The sequence below is a fragment of the Ambystoma mexicanum genome, chromosome 12, assembly GCF_040938575.1.
Source record: "Ambystoma mexicanum isolate Mex_15411 chromosome 12, UKY_AmexF1_1, whole genome shotgun sequence".
Taxonomy (NCBI): domain Eukaryota; kingdom Metazoa; phylum Chordata; class Amphibia; order Caudata; family Ambystomatidae; genus Ambystoma; species Ambystoma mexicanum.
In genome coordinates, this window is record NC_090936.1 from 56,608,352 (window position 1) to 56,628,819 (window position 20,468).

Consider the following 20,468-nt stretch of genomic DNA (forward strand, 5'->3'; position numbering starts at 1 on the left):
CCTGCACTGCCTTCCTGGCAACCCCCCGCACTTAGGGACTGTTCTGTACCCCTACAGTTCCACCACTAGCACTTGACACCTGATGTCTGCACTACCCTTGTACTTGCCACCAGCTGGCCAGACGCTACTGATTGTTATTTATTATCCCATGTACTGCACTGTCCCCTTCCCCTCGCCCCTGCACTTTCCTCCTTCCCCCTCCCCATGCACTTGCGCTATCTGAATTACACCTGGCCTAGTAGTATCATTGTCTGTCTTCTCTCTGTTCCCCCTCCTTTGCCTCGTCGCGCCTTGAAAAACTTATGATATGATACGGCATTTAGTTTTGAATATATAACATCTCAGCATCGGTCTGTCAACCTGCTGAGCTACCCTGGTAGGCTTCTACTGTACAGAGTGTTATTGAATCGCATAATGTACTAAAAGTGGGTGTACCTGTGTCATGGAAGTGATTTAAAGTGGAAATGTACAGTGTGGAGTTTGGAAAGAAGCCACATGAAAGAAATTGCATCATTTTTTAAAATATTATTTTGAACATTTCCAGGCGAGCAGCAGTGCTACTGTGATATTTTCATTGCATGGTCACAATGATCCTGATCCTACCCCAACCCCTCTGACATCTGGCAAACAAGAGCAGCTTGCTTAAGCAAGACAGTGTTGGGGGGGCGCCCAAGGCCAACTCTGGTACTACAGGCTGCCTGCAGAAAGAGAACGTGATACTGACATCTGTCAGGGAAATTGCAAGCAGCTCCATGTGGCACAGCAGCCAAGCTCCCCGCCCGCAATTGGGACGACCAGGGTTCCGATCCTGATCAAGGAAAATAACCGCAAAAACACAGCAAGTGTTTCTTTTTCAGTATTTCCAGCGCGGGCGACTGAAGAGGCTCAAGCGAGCTACTAGTCGCCCGCGATCGACCGTTTGGCGACCTCTGCTCTAGAAAATAGCTGAACTATCAGGGCCTGAACACTGTTTCTGAAATCAAAGCAATATATTGATTTGTGCACAAGGAAATCGGTCCTGCGCCGTAGTAGTTAAAAGCGATAGCATGATTTGTGAGATCATATAGCAGCGTCTTTGATCAATTCTCCACCAGCCCCAGAGTTGTATTGATATGTTATCTATTGACCTGTCTGGCTTGCTGCTCTAATGTGTGCATCTGTGTCGCAACCTACATTAAACCTCATATATCAGCCATTATGATTAGACGCCGCGCGGTGATATGATACAGTATTGTGTCTATAAAGGTCATGCAGAAATAGATAGCCTGTTGCCCTGATTAATGTGGTGGTAAGCGAAAGTAGGTTGCATGAAATCCCATTTATTCTGCTCGCTCCCCAGGGGATAAAAGGGCTTTGCATGTTGTGCCAGCTGCAGATTGAAGCGCGCGCTCCTCTTTTTTCATATTGCGCATCGCTTCACGCAGCGTCTCATGGGCGGCTTTTGTTTTCCAGTGCTCGGATTCGAAGCCGCAAGCAAGAAACAATTATTCAAGAGGAAATAAGGCAGACATTAACAGGGGGCACAAGGGAAGCAATGATGTTGCATTAAGTGGCTATGTCTGTTAGATAACCCCCACCCCCTTTGGCTTTGTATTCTTTTTCCAAACTGGGGAATTTCCTAAATTGCAGGTCATGATGGTTTCCAATGTAGATTCATGTGGTGATCTGCAGGATGGCAGAAAAGCTAAAACACTCTTCAGACATTATAATGTACAATACACTTATGTGTTAAACGGCACGTGGGATTATGCCTACTGCAGGGGGGGGGGTCTTCAGCCTGGAGCTCTCCAGATAGTTTGGACTATGACTCCCATGATTCCTCCCAATTGTCTGTGCTGGTCAGGGTCGATGAACGTCGTAGTCCCAAACACATGGCAGGCCAAAGGTTGCAAAACTTGGTCCTACTGAGATTGATAGAGTTGTTCTTCTGAAAGGAGCATGCAGACCTGGTCCTACTGAGATTGATAGAGTTGTTCTTCTGAAAGGAGCATGCGGACCTGGTCCTACTGAGATTGATAGAGTTGTTCATCTGAAAGGAGTATGCGGACATGGTCCTACTGAGATTGATAGAGTTGTTCATCTGAAACGAGTATGCGGACATGGTCCTACTGAGATTGATAGAGTTGTTCATCTGAAAGGAGTATGCGGACATGGTCCTACTGAGATTGATAGTTGTTCATCTGAAAGGAGTATGCGGACATGGTCCTACTGAGATTGATAGAGTTGTTCATCTGAAAGGAGTATGCAGACATGGTCCTACTGAGATTGATAGAGTTGTTCATCTGAAAGGAGTATGCGGACATGGTCCTTCTTAGATTGATAGAGTTGTTCTTCTGAAAGTAGTAGGCGCACATGGTCCTACTGAGATTGATAGAGTTGTTCTTCTGAAAGGAGTATGCAGACCTGGTCCTACTGAGATTGATAGAGTTGTTCTTCTGAAAGGAGTATGCAGACATGGTCCTACTGAGATTGATAGAGTTGTTCTTCTGAAAGGAGTATGCAGACATGGTCCTACTGAGATTGATAGAGTTGTCCTTTTGAAAGGAGTATGCGGACCTGGTTCTACTCAGATTGATAGAGTTGTTCTTCTGAAAGGAGTATGCGGACATGGTCCTACTGAGATTGATAGAGTTGTTCTTCTGAAAGGAGTATGCGGACATGGTCCTTCTTAGATTGATAGAGTTGTTCTTCTGAAAGGAGTATGCGGACATGGTCCTTCTTAGATTGATAGAGTTGTTCTTCTGAAAGGAGTATGCAGACATGGTCCTTCTTAGATTGATAGAGTTGTTCTTCTGAAAGGAGTATGCGGACATGGTCCTACTGAGATTGATAGAGTTGTTCTTCTGAAAGGAGTATGCGGACATGGTCCTTCTTAGATTGATAGAGTTGCACTTCTGAAAGGAGTATGCGGACATGGTCCTTCTTAGATTGATAGAGTTGTTCTTTTGAACGGAGTATGCACACATGGTCCTACTGAGATTGATAGAGTTGTTCTTCTGAAAGGAGTATGCGGACATGGTCCTTCTTAGATTGATAGAGTTGTTCTTCTGAAAGGAGTATGCGGACATGTCTGCATGTCCCCCATTGCTTCATGGTAAGTGGAACTGGCATATTGAACAACTTTACCTCCCTGCATCCCTCAGAATTGCTGGTTTGCATGGTGGTCAACTGGACCTTACCTTCTACATACTTTTGACCTGTAATTCGTTTTTGTTGGAGTACAGGGATAAGAGTGAAGCATTGTAGTCCTGGAATCCACTAGCCCATCATACGAATGGAATGTAATCCATCACCACACATGTGGAAGTTTCATATGGGGAGGGAAAGTGGTTATCACAGAAAGTAATTGGATGCTTACCGGGCATGTTGCCAAGATTCTTGCTGCCTCTATAATTGCAACGGCCATACATCCCCAAAAGGGTGTTCTGGCTCCTCGTCATGTATGTGTTGTGACATCTCATCCCGCACTTGAGGCCTTCGTTTTGGTGACCTTTTTCCTGATCACAATCCAAGCATTTAAGGGGCCTGCACAGCCTTTGGCATTAAAACGACATTATCCTTTCCTCCTAGCTCGCCTCCGACAGCATAATTACTACAAATCTCTGCGGGGGAAGAGGAACCACAGGCCGGCCTAGCTTCGCACATCTGGCTGTCGGCCCACGCAGCGGCTTCCAAGGATGCCGCGGAAGAGCGCGTCGCTGTGCACCGGTCCCCTGATTCTACTCCTGTGCCACGTGATTCACGCGCTGGAAGTACCACTTGACCGTAAGTATGGCTGTCGTACACTCATGTGCTTTGTTAATTTGTGCCCCCTTGCAGATTAAATCTGCTCATTACCACTAATTATACACAAACTGCAACTTCAAGGGCGGCGCGACTCTGACCTGATTTCCACTCCCTTATTTGGGATTCCCCGGTGGGAACAATAAAGTCTTTAAAAACTGATGAAACATAAGAACAAGCATCACCCATATTCATCTTCATTAAAAATTTGCTTTGTTTTTTTTTCCTTAACCATGACCTCTGTTCTCATATGGGTATTGCCATGTCTACACCATTACTCCTAACTCAAAGTATCCCTGTGGAAGGCATAGACGATGATCACCCAATGAGAGCGCTTGACTAACAGAGCCTTTTCCTCAAAGAAAGAATGGACTCTGGTTATGGAAGCAATGTTACTCAGAAGGAGGCCCTATAAAGGAGTTAATGCAAATAACCTGTGTATGTGTTATGATGATTTGATAGGTTATTTTATAACACGTTTAATACCCAGCTGTTTCTAAGCACGGAGCCAGGGATGGAACCTGTGTTGCTCTGTCTCGTGTTGCTTCCAAGGCGAGCACGTTGCCCCTGAGCTATCCGCCCAAGACAGAAAACGACCCGCTAGATGTCTGGGGCAAAGTAGGGGGCCAGAAGGGCCTTGACCCGCCATGAAAGGAAAACCAGTGCCCAGTGGATCCCTCTTGGGATAAAACGACCACGCAGAGACTCCATAACCGCTCGGGTCGCACTGACCAACAGGCAGAAGAATCGGAGGCCAGTGTGTGGCCCTGTCCAGTTTTGGGACCGGGTGCAGGTGGGAGGGTGAGGGCGTTTAGCTTTGAGGGCACTGTCTGTGTGTGGATCTTGTGATATGCAGGCGGCTGTTGTGTGTTTCTTTTCTTGTGTCACTCGTCTGTTACTAGGAGTCCCTGCCCTCTGGACGCACCAGTGCTCGCAGGTGCAACTTCCAGGGTCTATTGCACCAACTAATCACCTATATGTCTGAATGATTACCCTGATTAGTTCCAGCTGCGTTGCTTGTTCCTGATGCCAAACAGCATGCCTTCTGCCCTGGACGCATGGTGGATTCGAAAGCGCCCACAGGTCGGCGTCCCATCATATTAGCCGTTTTTGTATTAGTTGACTCTTTCGCTCAAGCATGCTTTGTGGTTCTGCTGTTTGGTCTCCAGTCAGTGTCCCCCCACCCCCTCTGCTGCGGGGCACGAGAGCCACTTCTGCCCAGCCATTGGGCGCATACATAGCTCCCATTTGCAGTCGCTGAACTCAAACTGCTCTGTGTCCACGCCCTGAAATCAGAGATCGCATTCTGCTCTCAGCGACCGGACTCTGAGACCCTCTGCGACGCATGTCATGTCTGTAGACCGAACATTGCATGTGTCGCAATGCTATGCAAACCTTGCTTGTAGGCTCCTTCACCTTAAATGGTCAGTGCACGTGGGGGGCTGATCTGGCCATGGATTCGGGGGATATCGCTACTGCCCTGGGCCGAAGGCCTTCCTGTTACTAGGCGGTGATCAAAGGCACTTGACAACACACACTAGGTGCTGATATGCGCCTTATACGCAAAATCATTGGCACTCTAAAAACGATTTTAAAAAGAATAAATTCCTATGCATGCACTAAAATATTTAAGATGTGTTTATGGGAAGTAACTATGCATGTATGTTGGCGCACGTCCTCAAGCTAAAATGTGTGATCTTGGATAATATGCAAGTGGGTTCAAGGAAACTTGCCATGATGCCAGTGAAGTAACTTTGCTGAAAAGGTTGGGGGGGACATGAAATCTGAAGAAAAGGCACCCCAGCCAAATGAATGGGGACAAAATGGTGTGCCATGAAAGTTGGGTGGGGGGACAAACACCCTTGTCCCCCCCCTAAGATTATGCCCATGCATGATGCCTTCCTTCCCCGTGGTATTTCGGCTCCCGGCACCCTGATCGCATAAGGCTCCCTTCACATTGTGTTGAACGAGGTGTCTGCTATGAGGACACTCAAGGGTTAAAGACTGGGCGGGGCAGGAGGAAGAGGAGGAGCCTCAGGGAGGAAGTATGTAGTGCAGTGCCAGCGATATCAGACGTGCCCTGTCATCCTTCTACGTGTGCCTGCCATAGTGTGAGTTTAAGATCACAACTGGCGGAGAGGATTGGATGACAATGCAGCCCCCTCTTAGCAGTATCCCCTGTTCCGACAAAGCCACTTCGGCACTGACCTTCACCATGCGTTCCACCTCCAGTCCGTTCACACATTCCTGGTGACGTGATCGCCTTTTCTAGTCCTTCCATTATCACTAAAGCTTGAGCGGTGAACTCTCTCATTGAGTCCCAAAAGTCTCCTATTCATTTGCCAATAACTCCCTCCTTCAGAAAGACGATGGAGCCCATGGCGGGACCGAGCCTTGTAGAGATCGCGCAGTTGGTGCCACGGGGTGCTCGAGCACCCAAGAAAATTGCTACTGTCCTGTAATCACCCCACCCCCCGGCTTTATCCAGAGCTCACTGAATTGAATGGCTTTATATGTAGCTGGATGTTGATATCCGCATCGGCGACTGTAGCAAATCACATGGTAATAAATACAAACAACACAGATAATCTAGTTAGTCACTGCCTTGTGGAGCATTTTGGTGCAATGTGTTTAGTTTGTATTTTATTTGGGCAGTGACCATGCACTAAGCACATGTTCCATCATATGGGTTCCTCTGAGGACAAGGACAGCAACATTTACAAAAGAAATTAGGCAATTCATAGAACATTAAATGCAAGCTGTTGCGGGCAGATGTGCCTTTCCTCTGGCCCCAAAAAAAACCTTGTCGTGCTCAAGGCCTGGGAATGTGTTTGGCAAAATGAATTGTGCCAGCTGAGGTATGACAGCCTGGCCCTTGCATGCGGCAGCCTGCAAGGTTCCATTATCTAGGGACAGATCTTTGATGGGAGTCTGTGGAGGATAGCTCAGGGGCAATGCGTTCGCCTTGGAAGCAAGCTGACACGGAGCACCACAGGTTCGATCCCCGTGTATAATTATACTGCCCTGTGGGAGGCAGACAGTGCACGAATTTCCCCAGCCACGCGGCGGGCAGTGTAGGGCACTGCCCGCGATGCACTGCAGTGGCATTGTGCAGATCTGACCATTGCACTCCTATCTGGAAGAGCAGTGCCACTGCTTGGGTTGCCCATACCTCTTTCTCTGGGTTTGGGTGAATTGCAGGGGATGCCCTCCAAGCCACGTGGTAAATGTGTATCCACGCCCCTTTCACAGCACAATCCTTTACTTGTGGGTCAGTGCATCCGGCAACCATTCGGAGATGTCTTTTTTTTTCTCGGTTGATGGACCTTTAGGAATCATTTTGGATCCTGGACTTGCTGTCCTTGTTCCATAGATAAGATTCCCAGGGGCTCAATATTAAACCTTCCTCTTCAGAGGCTCAAATCTTTGCCTTATTTCTCAAGCCACATAGGATCGAAGAGCTGGACACCATTGCCGATTTCTGCCCATGCCTCACGAAGCAATATCGCGTGAGATGCAGAGGTGTTGCTGGGGAGCTATGAGGGGGCTATATGATATGATAGGTTATTTATAACGCGCTTAATACCCAGAGGTTTCTAAGCCAGACCCGGGGATCAAACCCATGTTGCTCTGTGTCGTCTTGCTTCCAATGCGGACATGTTGCCCCTGCGCTATCCTCCCGAGGCTATAGCCCCGGTGCTTTTGGTCCTAGCCCCGGATAGAAGCTCAGGGGCTTGCTAGCCCTGAGTCCCGACATTAGCGTATCTCGGGATCTTTTCCAGACATAGCAACACCCCTGCGCGAGAGCAAGGTTATGCGCGGCTATGGGCGTGGCTGGCAATTTCAATGGGGCCACTGTGTAGAATAGGCACAGAAATAATTCCCATGTGGTAAAACCAACCAATTACCGCTGTGCCTTCAAGGCACAACACAAATTTGGAAGAGCTTTTTTTTAGGTTCTCCGATAATCAGTAGAGGCGATTGTAAGAAATGTTGCTTAGTATGGACTCTTTCCATTGTTCCTCAGACATGGATTGCCTGGTGCGCACTCGACATAGGCGTGGGGTGCGCCCACATGTTTGCCTTTGGCGTGGAGGAGCACTTCAGTCAGGCACTGCACTTCCGCCATCACGCTGGGTTAGGGCGCAGCTCTGCGAAAGGTTATGTCTATTGAAGACCAGTGCAGAGGAGGGACATGTCACAGGCCCAGGGAAGCGTTGTGGCCGAAGTGTGGGTGGGCACCACTGGTTTGGCAGACTTACCTCGGCGGGGTGGGCAGACTGGGTGGTGGACCTGGGTTGGGGAAAAGGGGGAAAACATGGACTGGTTCCAGGTGGAGACTACTTCCCCCATCATCCCGCTATAGTCACTACGAGTAGGGAACGGGACCCATGCTTTTATAATATCTGGAAAATTGGGCAGTGCTGGGTTAGCCCTTACAATAGATAATGGGCCTCATTACGACCCTGGCAGAGTGGGTTTACGCCAGCGGTATTCGCGGCGGACCCTTCCGCCCTACTACAAGTTCCCGTAGCGCCATGGAGCGGTTTCCGCCTGGTTTTTCCGGGCGGAGAAATCCATGGCGCTACGGGACCTTGTTGTTAATTACGCCACCGTATTTTACGGTGGCGTAATTAACGCCTTCCCCACTCCCATTATACCCTATGGGGCAAAAATGGGAATGGGGAAGGGTAAAATGGGGAATGGGGATTTACCGCCCCGCCAAGGTCGGAATGGGGCGGTAAATCCGCCAACCCCCATGGCGGTATCGGCAGCTTTCCGCCGTGCTCCATGGTGCATATTGCACCACGATCTCCGCCAGGGTCGTAATGAGGGCCAATGAATTTACAGCCAGACGAGTGAAAGAGCACCCGGTGGAGCCTCTTAATTGCTGATCAGGGCTTTTTTATGCTCAACGAGGCCAACAAGCATGGCCGAAGCGAGCTTCACAAGACCGATTTAGGTTGTATTAAATCACCACGTAAGGAAATGGTACAACGGCTGCCAGCAGACTCCTTTATGCACACGGCATTATGCATAGCTCACTAGAGCCACTTTCAAAGCCCTGTATCAGTCAGTGGCACAATTACTTCTGTCCCAATCTTGCTGGGCTTTTGACTACTTCTAACAGCAATGGTTCTAAGATTGGCCGGGAAGATCTCATTAAGGTTAATAATCATTCATAAGGACTCTCTGGTTAGATCAACACCGACTCGTTCAGCTGCAGTATTGAAGCCTCCTTGTCTCTTACGACCGATGGTGATGCCCTGAAGGAGTGAATACCTGCGAAACACTCGGAACAGAAGTCTCATTTGCAAGGCCAACATGCCAAGGTGACTTTGTAGCGTTACAAACCGTTCATATACATAAAGCATTGGACGTCCCTACTCTACAAAAGGTTTTGGTCATTTTGGTATCTCTTCCAAGAAAGACTGATGGAGGCAGTCACTAGTGTTACAAATAAGCAACAGGTGCGATAGTATTGAGTAGACATTTTTGATAGTTTCTCCATTGATAATAATTAATTCTAAATGAAATGAGAAAGCTAAAGTAATGTCAGGTGGATTGCAAAGGGGAAGCCAATCCAAGTCGTCTAATAAACATGACCGGTCCATTGTATGTTTTCTTTGCTGTATTTTCCTTGGTAGAACGTTTTCATGGTGCATGTTTTATGGTGGTCAACTGAAAACAATACAGCATCTAAACAAAACAACGAAAAAACTAAAAAAAAATATATATATACATATATACAACATATAAAAAATATAAACAGATAGGAAACGGTAATGGTAGTATTGGTAGGTGGGGGGAAAGCAAAAGGGTGGGATGTGCTTTCCCGATTTAAAAAATAAATAAAAAATGAGCATGAAATGTCTAGAAGTCCTCCATCAAAAAAATGACTGATGAAAGCGCCTGGAGCTGATGCGGCCCATTTTTAAAGAGAGAACAGGGCTATCGAAAGGCAACCGACCCTGGAAGACCCCAGTGTGACTGGCAATATGGATGATATGCTAAAGGGGGTCAGGCAAGCCTTTACTAATACTCAATAATCAACTGTCTACCGTATATTGGCTTTCATATCCATTTTAAAAGGCACCTAATAAGCCAGCATAGGCCATCAGCGTGTGCCATTTATGATTGAGAAAACGTTGAATATATGTAAAATACTATACTGACTCGGAACAAATGGAACGGCTGGAATGTGCTTTTTCACACCTGGCACACCACCCCACGTGGGACAACATAACACTTGCAATTTCTTAAACCACTGGAAAAATGATGCGATCTTACAAATGCCATAAGTTAGCTTTTGTAAGAAACAGCACTGGCGCAGGGCTGGGCACATGAGCCAACGGCTTAATCTGAACAGGGACGGGGAAACGCGTGGGAGAACTTTCCAAGAAGATCATCGATGAATGGCTTCCATCTTACCAGATTTGAAATCCTTGGGTTAGTGATGCTTTGAGAGTACCGTGCTTCTGCCGTAAAAGACGTCCTGTTCATTGACCTGATCTCGGAGGCGTTTCAGGCTCCTCGGTCCCAACTATACACTTATACACCCGCTTTTCTTGCTCTACTTCAGGGGTCTTCAAGCCCGGTCCTCAAGAATTAAATCCACTCCGTGTTTCCAGGATACCCAGACAAACTACACTGGAATTTAGATCTGTTTCAAGTTGAGTTATTTACATAGCCAGTGGTGATCAAGAAACCTTGTGTGTGCCTCGTGGGGTGGATTTGGAGGACCCCAATGTTATAGCTTCAATGAATCTTTTTTTGCAGTATTCCCCACTTTGTTTGAACTTCAACTTCGTCAAATCACAATTAGCAGCAGTTTTTACCTCTTTTTTTACCATAAAAGTTATAGATGGTGGGCTGGGTTTAGGTATATAGAAAGGGGGGTGAGAGGGTAGGTGAAGAAGACTGGGGCAACCTCCCCCCACCCCTGACCCCCTGAATTCTGCAGTCAGAAAATCAGTAACAGAATGCAGCACAGTTTGATTTGGCCAATTAATTTCATACAAACTTCATAGATCCATTTTTGTTACCCAGGTATAAGGCTTGTGTATCATACAGGACACTTTGAGTGCAGTGATGCAATTAGAAAAACACTAGCCTTCATAGTCTAGCAGCGCTTTCCCTCGCTATGACAATATGTCATTAATTCGGTATAACGTCCTTTCATCACGGGATGAAATTTCGCTGGGTTTTTCTCTGCGGATATTTTAACGAAAAAAATCATCACATTTTGTATGTGGTGTTAGAAAAGTATATATACTGGGTGTGGGTTTTTGGGAATAAATAAAAAATCAAAGGCGATGGGGCACTTAGAGGCGGGAAACCCCCAAAATAAAAAATAAACAAATTCGAGAGTTTTTTCTTTAAAATATCCGTGGAGAAAAACCCAGCGATATTTCATCCCGCCATGAAATGACAAGGAACCAGTAATTCATCGGTATGTTTTACCTAAAAGGATTCACTGTAATTCTGAAAAGGATATACAAATGTGTCAATATAAGCCACACGCTGTCGAATTGATATTTAGTGCTTCGTGTATGTAATTCACAAACAATTGTTTATTTAGTCTTTTCGAACAGGCTTGGCAAATGGTTTCAGTCTTTCAGGGGACGCGGAGCTTCTTAAACATTAAGCCACATTGTGTGCTTTGTGCAGCCATGTTCCCCGGTCCCTTTAATTGATGGCTGAATATGCATGGAGGGGCTTTAATTTCAATGCGATTACAGGCCAAATGCGACATGCACATGGAGATTAAGGGTACGTCTGGCCTACTTGTAAGGCCTAAAGTAATTACACGTCCAAGGCAATGGCCGCCTCAGAATCAGAGACCCCCAGCCCCTGCTTTGAGAGAGTCATTGTGCCCTCGAGCACTTCTTTTGTGCCCCCCCATATGGTCACAAGGAAGATGCATTGATGGCCGCTGGCCCGCTGAGGGAGGCGCAATGTGTTCTTTTGTGCCAGGGCGCGCCCCGCTCACTTGCTGCCTTCCCAGGAGGTTTGTGGTTTTTTTGTAGGTCAATGGTACATGTACATTGATATCTGTGCTTCCAGCTTTCCTCTTACTAACCAGCGCCTCTCTTTAATCTCTATTTGTTGCCATGCTGGTTCTGATGTGGACCCGTAGCCAAACTTCTCGAAGAACGTAAGTTTCTGTCTGTCGCCGGCAGACAGTCGAGCCCAGGCTGTGTGCTGTGCAATGCTGTGCAATGCTGTGTCGATGCTGTGCAATACTGTGCTTCCGCTAAGCAAACTGCGGCTGGAGTGGCTTTCTCTACTCGAGTGTGTCTGCAGTGGCTCTTCCCTGCTGCTAGAGTGGCTTTCTCTACTCGAGTGTGTCTGCCGTGGCTCTTACCCGCTGCATGTGGCGCGCGGCCGCTTAGTTTTGGCTTCTCTCAAGGATCAGCCTTTTTGTGCCAAATAAAATGTGTTCAGTGATTTATTTTTTATTTTTATTTGGTGTTTTACAGTTTACTATGAAACTTTTACACCACTTCAGATAAAAGTATTGACATAACATTTTTATGCAATAATCAAAAAAAGGTTTTTATAAAGGAAAAAAAGGGAAACCAGTAATATAAATGAGTGCTTTAAAAAATAGTCTAGTACTTTTTTTTTTTTTTTTTACAAAACTGACATTGGGCCTCATTACGAGTCCGGCGGTAACCGAGGCGGTAAAACCGCCTGGTTACCGCCGGACTCGTATTACCATTCCGCCTCCGTGATTCCCGGAATTACCGGGGCATTACAACCCCGGTTTTCCGGGAATCACGGAGGCGGAATGGTGTTAATCCCCATTCCCATTGAGTCCTATAGGACTCAATGGGAATGGGGGATCATGGAAACACTGCCAGCATCTCGTAATGCTGCCGGTGTTTCCTCGTCTGCCTGCAGGCGGGCGGTGTTAAACCCGCCAGGTCCGACCTGGCGGGAACATCACCTCCCGCCTGCAGGAGTTGTGATCAGGCAGTCCGGAAACAACAGTGGCGGCGGGTTTACCGCCACCGTTATTTCCAGACCACCTGATTTGTAATGAGGCCCATTGTTTTTTTAGCAATGCATGCTCTGGTGTCAGCTGAGGTGAAAGACAGCCAGCAGTGACATGTTGCTCCCGCATGGATGCAGCGAGCACACGTGTCATTCCATAAGATGTTACAGACATGTCCGAACCATGAATTCATTTGCTGGCTCATGTGCAGAATGTTTAGACAGATATGTCACATATGTGCACAACTGCAATCCTTTCTTCGAACATGATGAAATTGCCGCTCCACAATGATAAGCCGCAGCACTGGCTGCGGACGCAACACGCAAGCAAAGACTCGCTTTACATGACAGACTCCTTGTCACATATTCCTTTTCACACACTGTATATTATCCACCTGCATTCAAAGACACACATCCTAAGATCAAGGCACAGCCAAGTCCATGATAATATGTCCCTCCCCCACCTGACCCCGAAAGATCTAGTTCCGGAGATCACGACGCATGCGCGATACGCATAACATGTCCCAGACCTGATGGCAGATGACTCCTTGAGATCAGGACGCTTCCGTTTCCGCTCTGCAATTCCCCGCCTCTGACCCAAGATCAGAACTCACACCCGTCCATTACAATGTGTCCCCGCTCTGACACCTGAAGACACTTATTAAGATCAGTATGCACGCCTGCACACCTGTCTGTTATAATTATGTACCCCAGCTGACGCCAGAAGTCAGGTTTCTTGTCATGTACCACACATGACAGGTATAATAGGCCCACCTTAATTAGCAGACTTCCTGAGACCAGAGCACCCTTGCTTCTATCCCCCATCTGACACCCGAGCACAAACGTCTCAAAAGCAGGACACACACCGGTCCAATGTACTATGTCCACAGTCCAGTCCATGTTGCAATTTTTACCTCTTCTTACCCCAGATCAGGACACACCCACCCACGTTGTAAAATGAATAATGTTATATAATATATATATAATAGTATAAAACCAAGACACGGGACAGAGACAGCACTTATTGATTTGAAATCTCAAATTCAGATCCTAAAAGACAAGGGCAAACCAGCATTACTCCTACTACTTGACCTCTCTGCAGCTTTTGACCTGGTGAACCATAAAATTCTATGTAAACACTTGTCTTCTGGCGCACACTTTTCAGACCAAGCTAACGTGTGGATTGAATCTTTCCTTAGTAATAGATCCATGAGAGTCTTCTCTCCTTCTGCCTCCTCACTAGCCTCCCCTGTGACCTGTGGGGTACCACAAGGATCGTGCGTCTCACCAACTCTGTACAATGTGTTCACCAAGCCCCTTTTCGATATACTTGACCGTCTGGGTATCATTTACACTAATTATGTGTACGATACCCAGATACTCATACCTATCACTGGTGATCACTTTGTAGACAGTAAGGTACTCAACGACATCTACAGTACTATACAAATTTGAATGGCAAAGCATGGTCTTTGTCTAAACGACGAAAAAGTAGCAAAAGATGTAAAAACGCTAGGAATCTACATTGACTCCGCCCTCACATTCACAAGACAAACTAATGCCTTAGCCTCCTCCACAGCACTGACTTGCAAGCTCATCACAGCCTGCCGCCCCTACCTGACTCTGACAAACTGCACCTCAGTAGCAAGAGCGTTAGTTTTATCAAAACTCGATTACTGTGACGCACTATACCTGGGCACATCTCAGCAGAGCATCAACAAAATGCAAGACATGCAAAATAATGCCGTCAGAGCGGCTTGTAACATTCCCAGAAAACACCAGATCACATCTACTAGACAAGATATAAAGCGGCTCAATATTAAGCAAAGGGTAGACTTGAAGTCACTGTAACTCACAAATGTCTCCATAACCAGGCACCAACTTACCTTGTGGACACATTCTCACGCCGCACTTCTACACAACCTACTAGAGCTGCACAAGCACATAGCATAGTCATCTCACGCTCTAACCAACAACGGGCAGGTGTAGTCAGCTTCCCAGTCCTTGCGGCTAAGAAATGGAATGCTCTCCCCATCTCCATCAGAGAAGCACCTTCATTCTCACAATTTCGCTTAAAGGCAAAAAGTTGGTTCCAAGAACACGACATTAACCAGTCTGCTCAGCCAAATTAACCAACCAAACCACCCTGTCCTAGGTAATGATTGCTCCGACACACTGACTACCTACTCGTGTACACCTATCTATGTAGACTCAAAATGTAATACTCTGACTGCAATCAATATTAACAATGTACCTTGTTTTGCCCACGTAACATGATCGTATGTATATATTTGCATAGCCTGTGCCTATGAAACCTGCTTTTGCTTTAATGTTCATTGTATATCCTGTATTTGTGTAACTTGTAAGAATCAGCGCCCAGTTGCCCCAGGGCTGGGCTGCGCTTTACAAATAAATAAATACAAATACAAATCAAACCCCAGATCAGGACACACCCACCCACGTTGCACCTTTACCCCATCTGACCCCAGATCAGGACACACCCACCCACGTTGCACCTTTACCCCATCTGACCCCAGATCAGGACACACCCATCCACGTTGCAATTTGTACCCCAGCTGACCCTAGATCAGGACACACCCCTCCACGTTGCAATGTGTACCCCATCTGACCCCAGATCAGGACACATCCATCCATGTTGCAATTTGTACCCCATCTGACCCCAGAAGACCTATTTCTTAAGATCACAACACACCCATCCACGTTGTAATATGTACCCCATCTGAATCTAGATCTGGACACGCCCCTCCACGTTGTAATATGTATCCCATCTGACCCCAGAAGACATACTGCTTAAGATCAGGACACACCAATCCACGTTGCAATTTATACCCCATCTGACCCCAGATCTGGACACACCCATCCACGTTGCAATTTATAGCCCATCTGATCCCAGATCTCGACAAGCCCATCCACGTTGTAATATGTACCTCATCTGACCATAGAAGACCCACTTCTTAAGATCATGGCACACCCATCCATGTTGTAATATGTACCTCATCTGACCCCAGATCAAGACACACCCATGCATGTTGTAATATGTACCCCATCGGACCCCAGAAGACCCACTTCTTAAGATCATGGCACACCCATCCAAGCTGTAATATGTACTCCATCTGACCCCAGAAGACAGACTTCTTAAGATCAGGCCACACCCATCCACGCTGTAATATGTATCCCATCTGACCCCAGAAGACAGACTTCTTAAGATCAGGGCACACCCATCCAAGCTGTAATATGTACTACATCTGACCCCAGAAGACAGACTTCTTAAGATCAGGCCACACCCATCCACGCTGTAATATGTACCCCATCTGACCCCAGAAGACAGACTTCTTAAGATCAGGGCACACCCATCCAAGCTGTAATATGTACCCCATCGCAGTGGAGTAACTTTTCTGAAAATGTTGGGGGGGACATGACATATGAAGAAAAGGTACCCCAGCCAAATGAATGGGCACAAAATGGTGTGCCATGAAAGTTGGGGGGGACAAACGCCCCTGTCCCCCCTAAAATTACACCCATGCCCATCGGACCCCAGAAGACAGACTTCTTAAAATCAGGACACCCCCATCCACGTTGTAATATGTACCCCATCTAACCCCAGAAGACCCACTTCTTAAGATCAGCACACACCCATCCACGCTGTGATATGTACTCCATCTGACCCCAGAAGACAGACTTCTTAAGATCAGACCACACCCATCTAAGCTGTAATATGTACTCCATCTGACCCCAAAAGACAGACTTCTTAAGATCAGGCCACACCCATTCACGCTGTAATGTACCCCATCTGACCCCAGAAGACAGACTTCTTAAGATCAGGGCACGCCCATCCACGCTGTAATATGTACTCCATCTGACCCAGAGAAGACAGACTTCTTAAGGTCAGGCCATACCCATCCACGCTGTAATATGTACCCCATCTGACCCCAGAAGACAGACTTCTTAAGATCAGGCCACACCCATCCACGCTGTAATATGTACTCCATCTGACCCCAGAAGACAGACTTCTTAAAATCAGGCCACACCCATCCACGCTGTAATATGTACCGCATCTGACCCCAGAAGACAGACTTCTTAAGATCAGGGCACACCCATCCAAGCTGTAATATGTACTCCATCTGACCCCGGAAGACAGACTTCTTAAGATCAGGGCACACCCATCCAAGCTGTAATATGTACCCCATCGGCAGTGGAGTAACTTTTCTGAAAATGTTGGTGGGGACATGGCATCTGAAGAAAAGGTACCCCAGCCAAATGAATGGGCACAAAATGGTGTGCCATGAAAGTTGGGGGGGACAAACACCCCTGCCCCCCCTAAAATGACACCCATGCCCATCGGACCCCAGAAGACCGACTTCTTAAGATCAGGACACACCCATCCACGTTGTAATATGTACCCCATCTAACCCCAGAAGACCCACTTCTTAAGATCAGGACACACCCATCCACGCTGTGATATGTACTCCATCTGACCCCAGAACACAGACTTCTTAAGATCAGGCCACACCCATCCAAGCTGTAATATGTACTCCATCTGACCCCAGAAGACAGACTTCTTACGATCAGGCCACACCCATCCACGCTGTAATATGTACCCCATCTGACCCCAGAAGACAGACTTCTTAAGAACAGGGCACGCCCATCCACGCTGTAATATGTACTCCATCTGACCCAGAGAAGACAGACTTCTTAAGGTCAGGCCACACCCATCCACGCTGTAATATGTACCCCATCTGACCCCAGAAGTGTAAGAATTTCAATAACTAACCTGATTGTGCAGCAATCAACGAGGCACTTGGGGAGTGCCCTGAGGACCCTGACACCTCCCCTCTCCTAGAAAAGGAAGAGGGGGTTGTGTGAGGGATCCCAAGGAAACCCTCCTGGGGGAGAAAACCCTGCCGGAACGAAGATGTAGCAGGATGGATCCAGTCGTCCTGGGTATGTCGCTTTTCAACGCGGGAAGGATCCACAGATTCTTATTCCCGGGACCCTGACTGCTTCTGTACTCTAAATAAACAAACGGGATATGAGCTGAAGGATAGACATTCGGAAAAATCAGACAGAAGTGGAAAGGAGCAGTACCCAGCGTATTGGGAGGAAGTGACTAACGAAGAGTCTTGAAGAGTCTCGGATGTCGGGAGTGGGGGGCTGGATAAGGACACAAGTCTGTAGGAAGGTAGAGAGAGAAGGTAAGCAAAGGCGAGGATGTAGGTAACATGCACCCTAGCTGCGAACTTACGGAGGAGAACAGGAGGGATTGTACCCATAGGTACAATGGAATGGACTAGTCCTAATGGATGCATGAGGAGCGTTGTTGTAGGCAAACTCTGCCAAGGGTAACAGTTCCATCCAGTTATCCTGTGCCGCAGATGCAAAGCAACGTAGGTATGTTTCCAGAGTCTGATTCAAGCGTTCGGTCTGCCAGTTAGTTTGAGGGTGATAACCCGAACTTAAGGCTCTTTTAATTCCCAACGCGGAACAGACCTGCTTCCAATATCGGGAAATGTACTGTGAACCTCGATCGGGCACTATACTCTCCGGTAGACCGTGCTGAGAAAAAATGGAATTGATGAAGTGTCTGGCCATTTGTGGGGCTGTCGATATTGAGGGTAAAGCCAGAAAGTGGGCCAATTTGGTAAAATAGTCGACCGTTACCATAATGGTGGAATGACCTTTTGAAGCAGGTAAGTCGACAATGAAATCAGTGGAAATCAGTTGCCAGGGATGGGTAGGTATCTGTACCAGTGCCAACTTCCCTATTGGTTTTCTGCAAGGGGTTTTGGCTTGGAGGCAGACCACGCACGATGAAACATAGTCTTTCACATCCTTTCTCAGAGTTTCCCACCAAAAATGCCTTAGTACAAGCTCCTGGGTGCTGGCTATTCCGTGATGTCCGGCCATGACGGAATCATGACACATATGCATCACTTCGGTACAGAGCTGGAGAGTAGGGACGTAGACTCGATGGTCCTGATAAAAGCATCCATCTTCAAAGGAGAGACCCCATTTTTCCGTTTGAAGACTGATAGAGTCCTTGACGATACAAGTTTGGGATGCAATTGAGTGAAGGAAGTCTTGGACTACAGCGATAAATGTAGCCTGAGGAAACAGTCTTTCGGTCTGAAAACCAAGTTTGCAAGTTGGATCTCTGCGTGATAATGTATCGGCTTGTAGATTGGTTTTTACCAGGGATGATTGTGAATGTTATGTTGTAGGGGGAAAAGAAATGTGCCCATCTAGCTTGCCGACTGTTACGTGTTTCTGCGTATTGGAGGCTTTTAAGGTTTTGATGATCCGTGCGTACTTCGATAGGGTGTTGGGAACCCAAAAGGAGATGCCTCCATTCCTGAAATGCTCGCTTTATGGCCAACAGTTCCTTTTCTAAAACCGTGTAGTTGATTTCAGAGGGAGAGAAGGTTTTAGAAAGATAAGCTACAGGATGTTCTGGTCCATGTGCCTGCGCCTGTTTCAACACGGCTCCCAAGGCGAAGTGAGAGGTGTCTGTTTCAACAATAAAGGGTAGGCTCTGGTCTGGAGTTTGCAAGAGTGGAGCCGATGTAAAAAGGGCTTTCAAAGTATCGAAGGCTGACTGGGCTTCTGTTGTCCATTCGAAAGTCTTTCCCTTCTTGAGCAGCCTTGTTATTGGCAGAACAATGGAAGAAAACCCTGCTATAAACTTCCTGTAAAGGTTTGAGAATCCCAGAAAGCTTTGGAGTTCTTTGATGGTACGGGGAGGAGACCATTCCAGAATCGCTGTTACTTTGCGTGGATCCATTGAAATCCCAGAGGAGGACATGACGAACCCCAGATAAGTAACTGTCGTCTGATGGAATTTGCACTTCTCTGGTTTACAGAATAGGTGGTTGTTCCGTAATCGGTGTAAGACCTGACTCACATGTTGGTGATGTTCTTTAGGGTCCTTGGAATACACCAGGATGTCGTCAAGATAGACTACTGTTGTATGGAGAAGGAGATCAGAAAAAATGTGGTCGATAAATCTCTGGAAAACCGCAGGAGCATTTGATAATCCAAAGGGCATAACCCGGTACTCAAAATGCCCACAGGGGGTACGAAAGGCAGTTTTCCACTCATCCCCCTCCTTAATCCTGATGAGGTGATAAGCTCCTCTGAGATCCAGTTTTGTGTAGATTGTTGCCCCCTTTACTGCCTCAAGATATCAGGGATGAGTGGCATCAGATAACGATCGGGAATGGTGATCTTGTTAAGGCCCCGATAATCGATGCAGGGCCTTAATTCGTCTGTGTCCTTCTTCGCTATGAAAAACAATGATGCTCCTGCCAGAGAGATTGATTCCGTTATCAGTCCGTTCCTAAGATTGGTATCGAGATACTGTCTTAAGACCGATTTTTCCTTCTCCGAAAGGATGTACATTTTACTGAAGGGTATGGGCTGTGAAGATTCAAGACGAATTGAACAATCGTCTCTTCGATGAGGCGGAAGCTAAGAGAACTGAGGAGAAGAAAAAATGTCCTGGAACTCTTCATATTCGGGAGGAAGGAGGCTGATCTGGTCCACGATCTTCTGGGATCTGTCAGGAGGCGAAGGAGGAGTAAAGAATCCTATAGAGCTGTCTGCAAGACAGTGTTGAACACAGTGTTCTGACCCCAGGAAGATGGAACCGGCTGACCAGTTTATGAAGG

General features: G+C 47.0%; 1 protein-coding gene across 25 annotated transcripts in view; it reads left to right on the forward strand.

The window, feature by feature from the left end:
- Positions 1–20,468, forward strand: part of NRCAM (neuronal cell adhesion molecule) — a 731,897-nt gene that overhangs the window by 468,727 nt on the left and 242,702 nt on the right. For 24 of the 25 annotated variants that reach the window (XM_069627974.1, XM_069627975.1, XM_069627972.1 and 21 more), the window contains 2 exons: positions 3,571–3,765; positions 11,924–11,941. In XM_069627974.1, the coding sequence (XP_069484075.1) occupies positions 3,678–3,765; positions 11,924–11,941 (106 nt within the window). In that variant the 5' untranslated portion in view covers positions 3,571–3,677. The remainder of the gene's footprint in view (positions 1–3,570; positions 3,766–11,923; positions 11,942–20,468) is intronic. The other variant, XM_069627963.1, reaches the window with a different exon arrangement.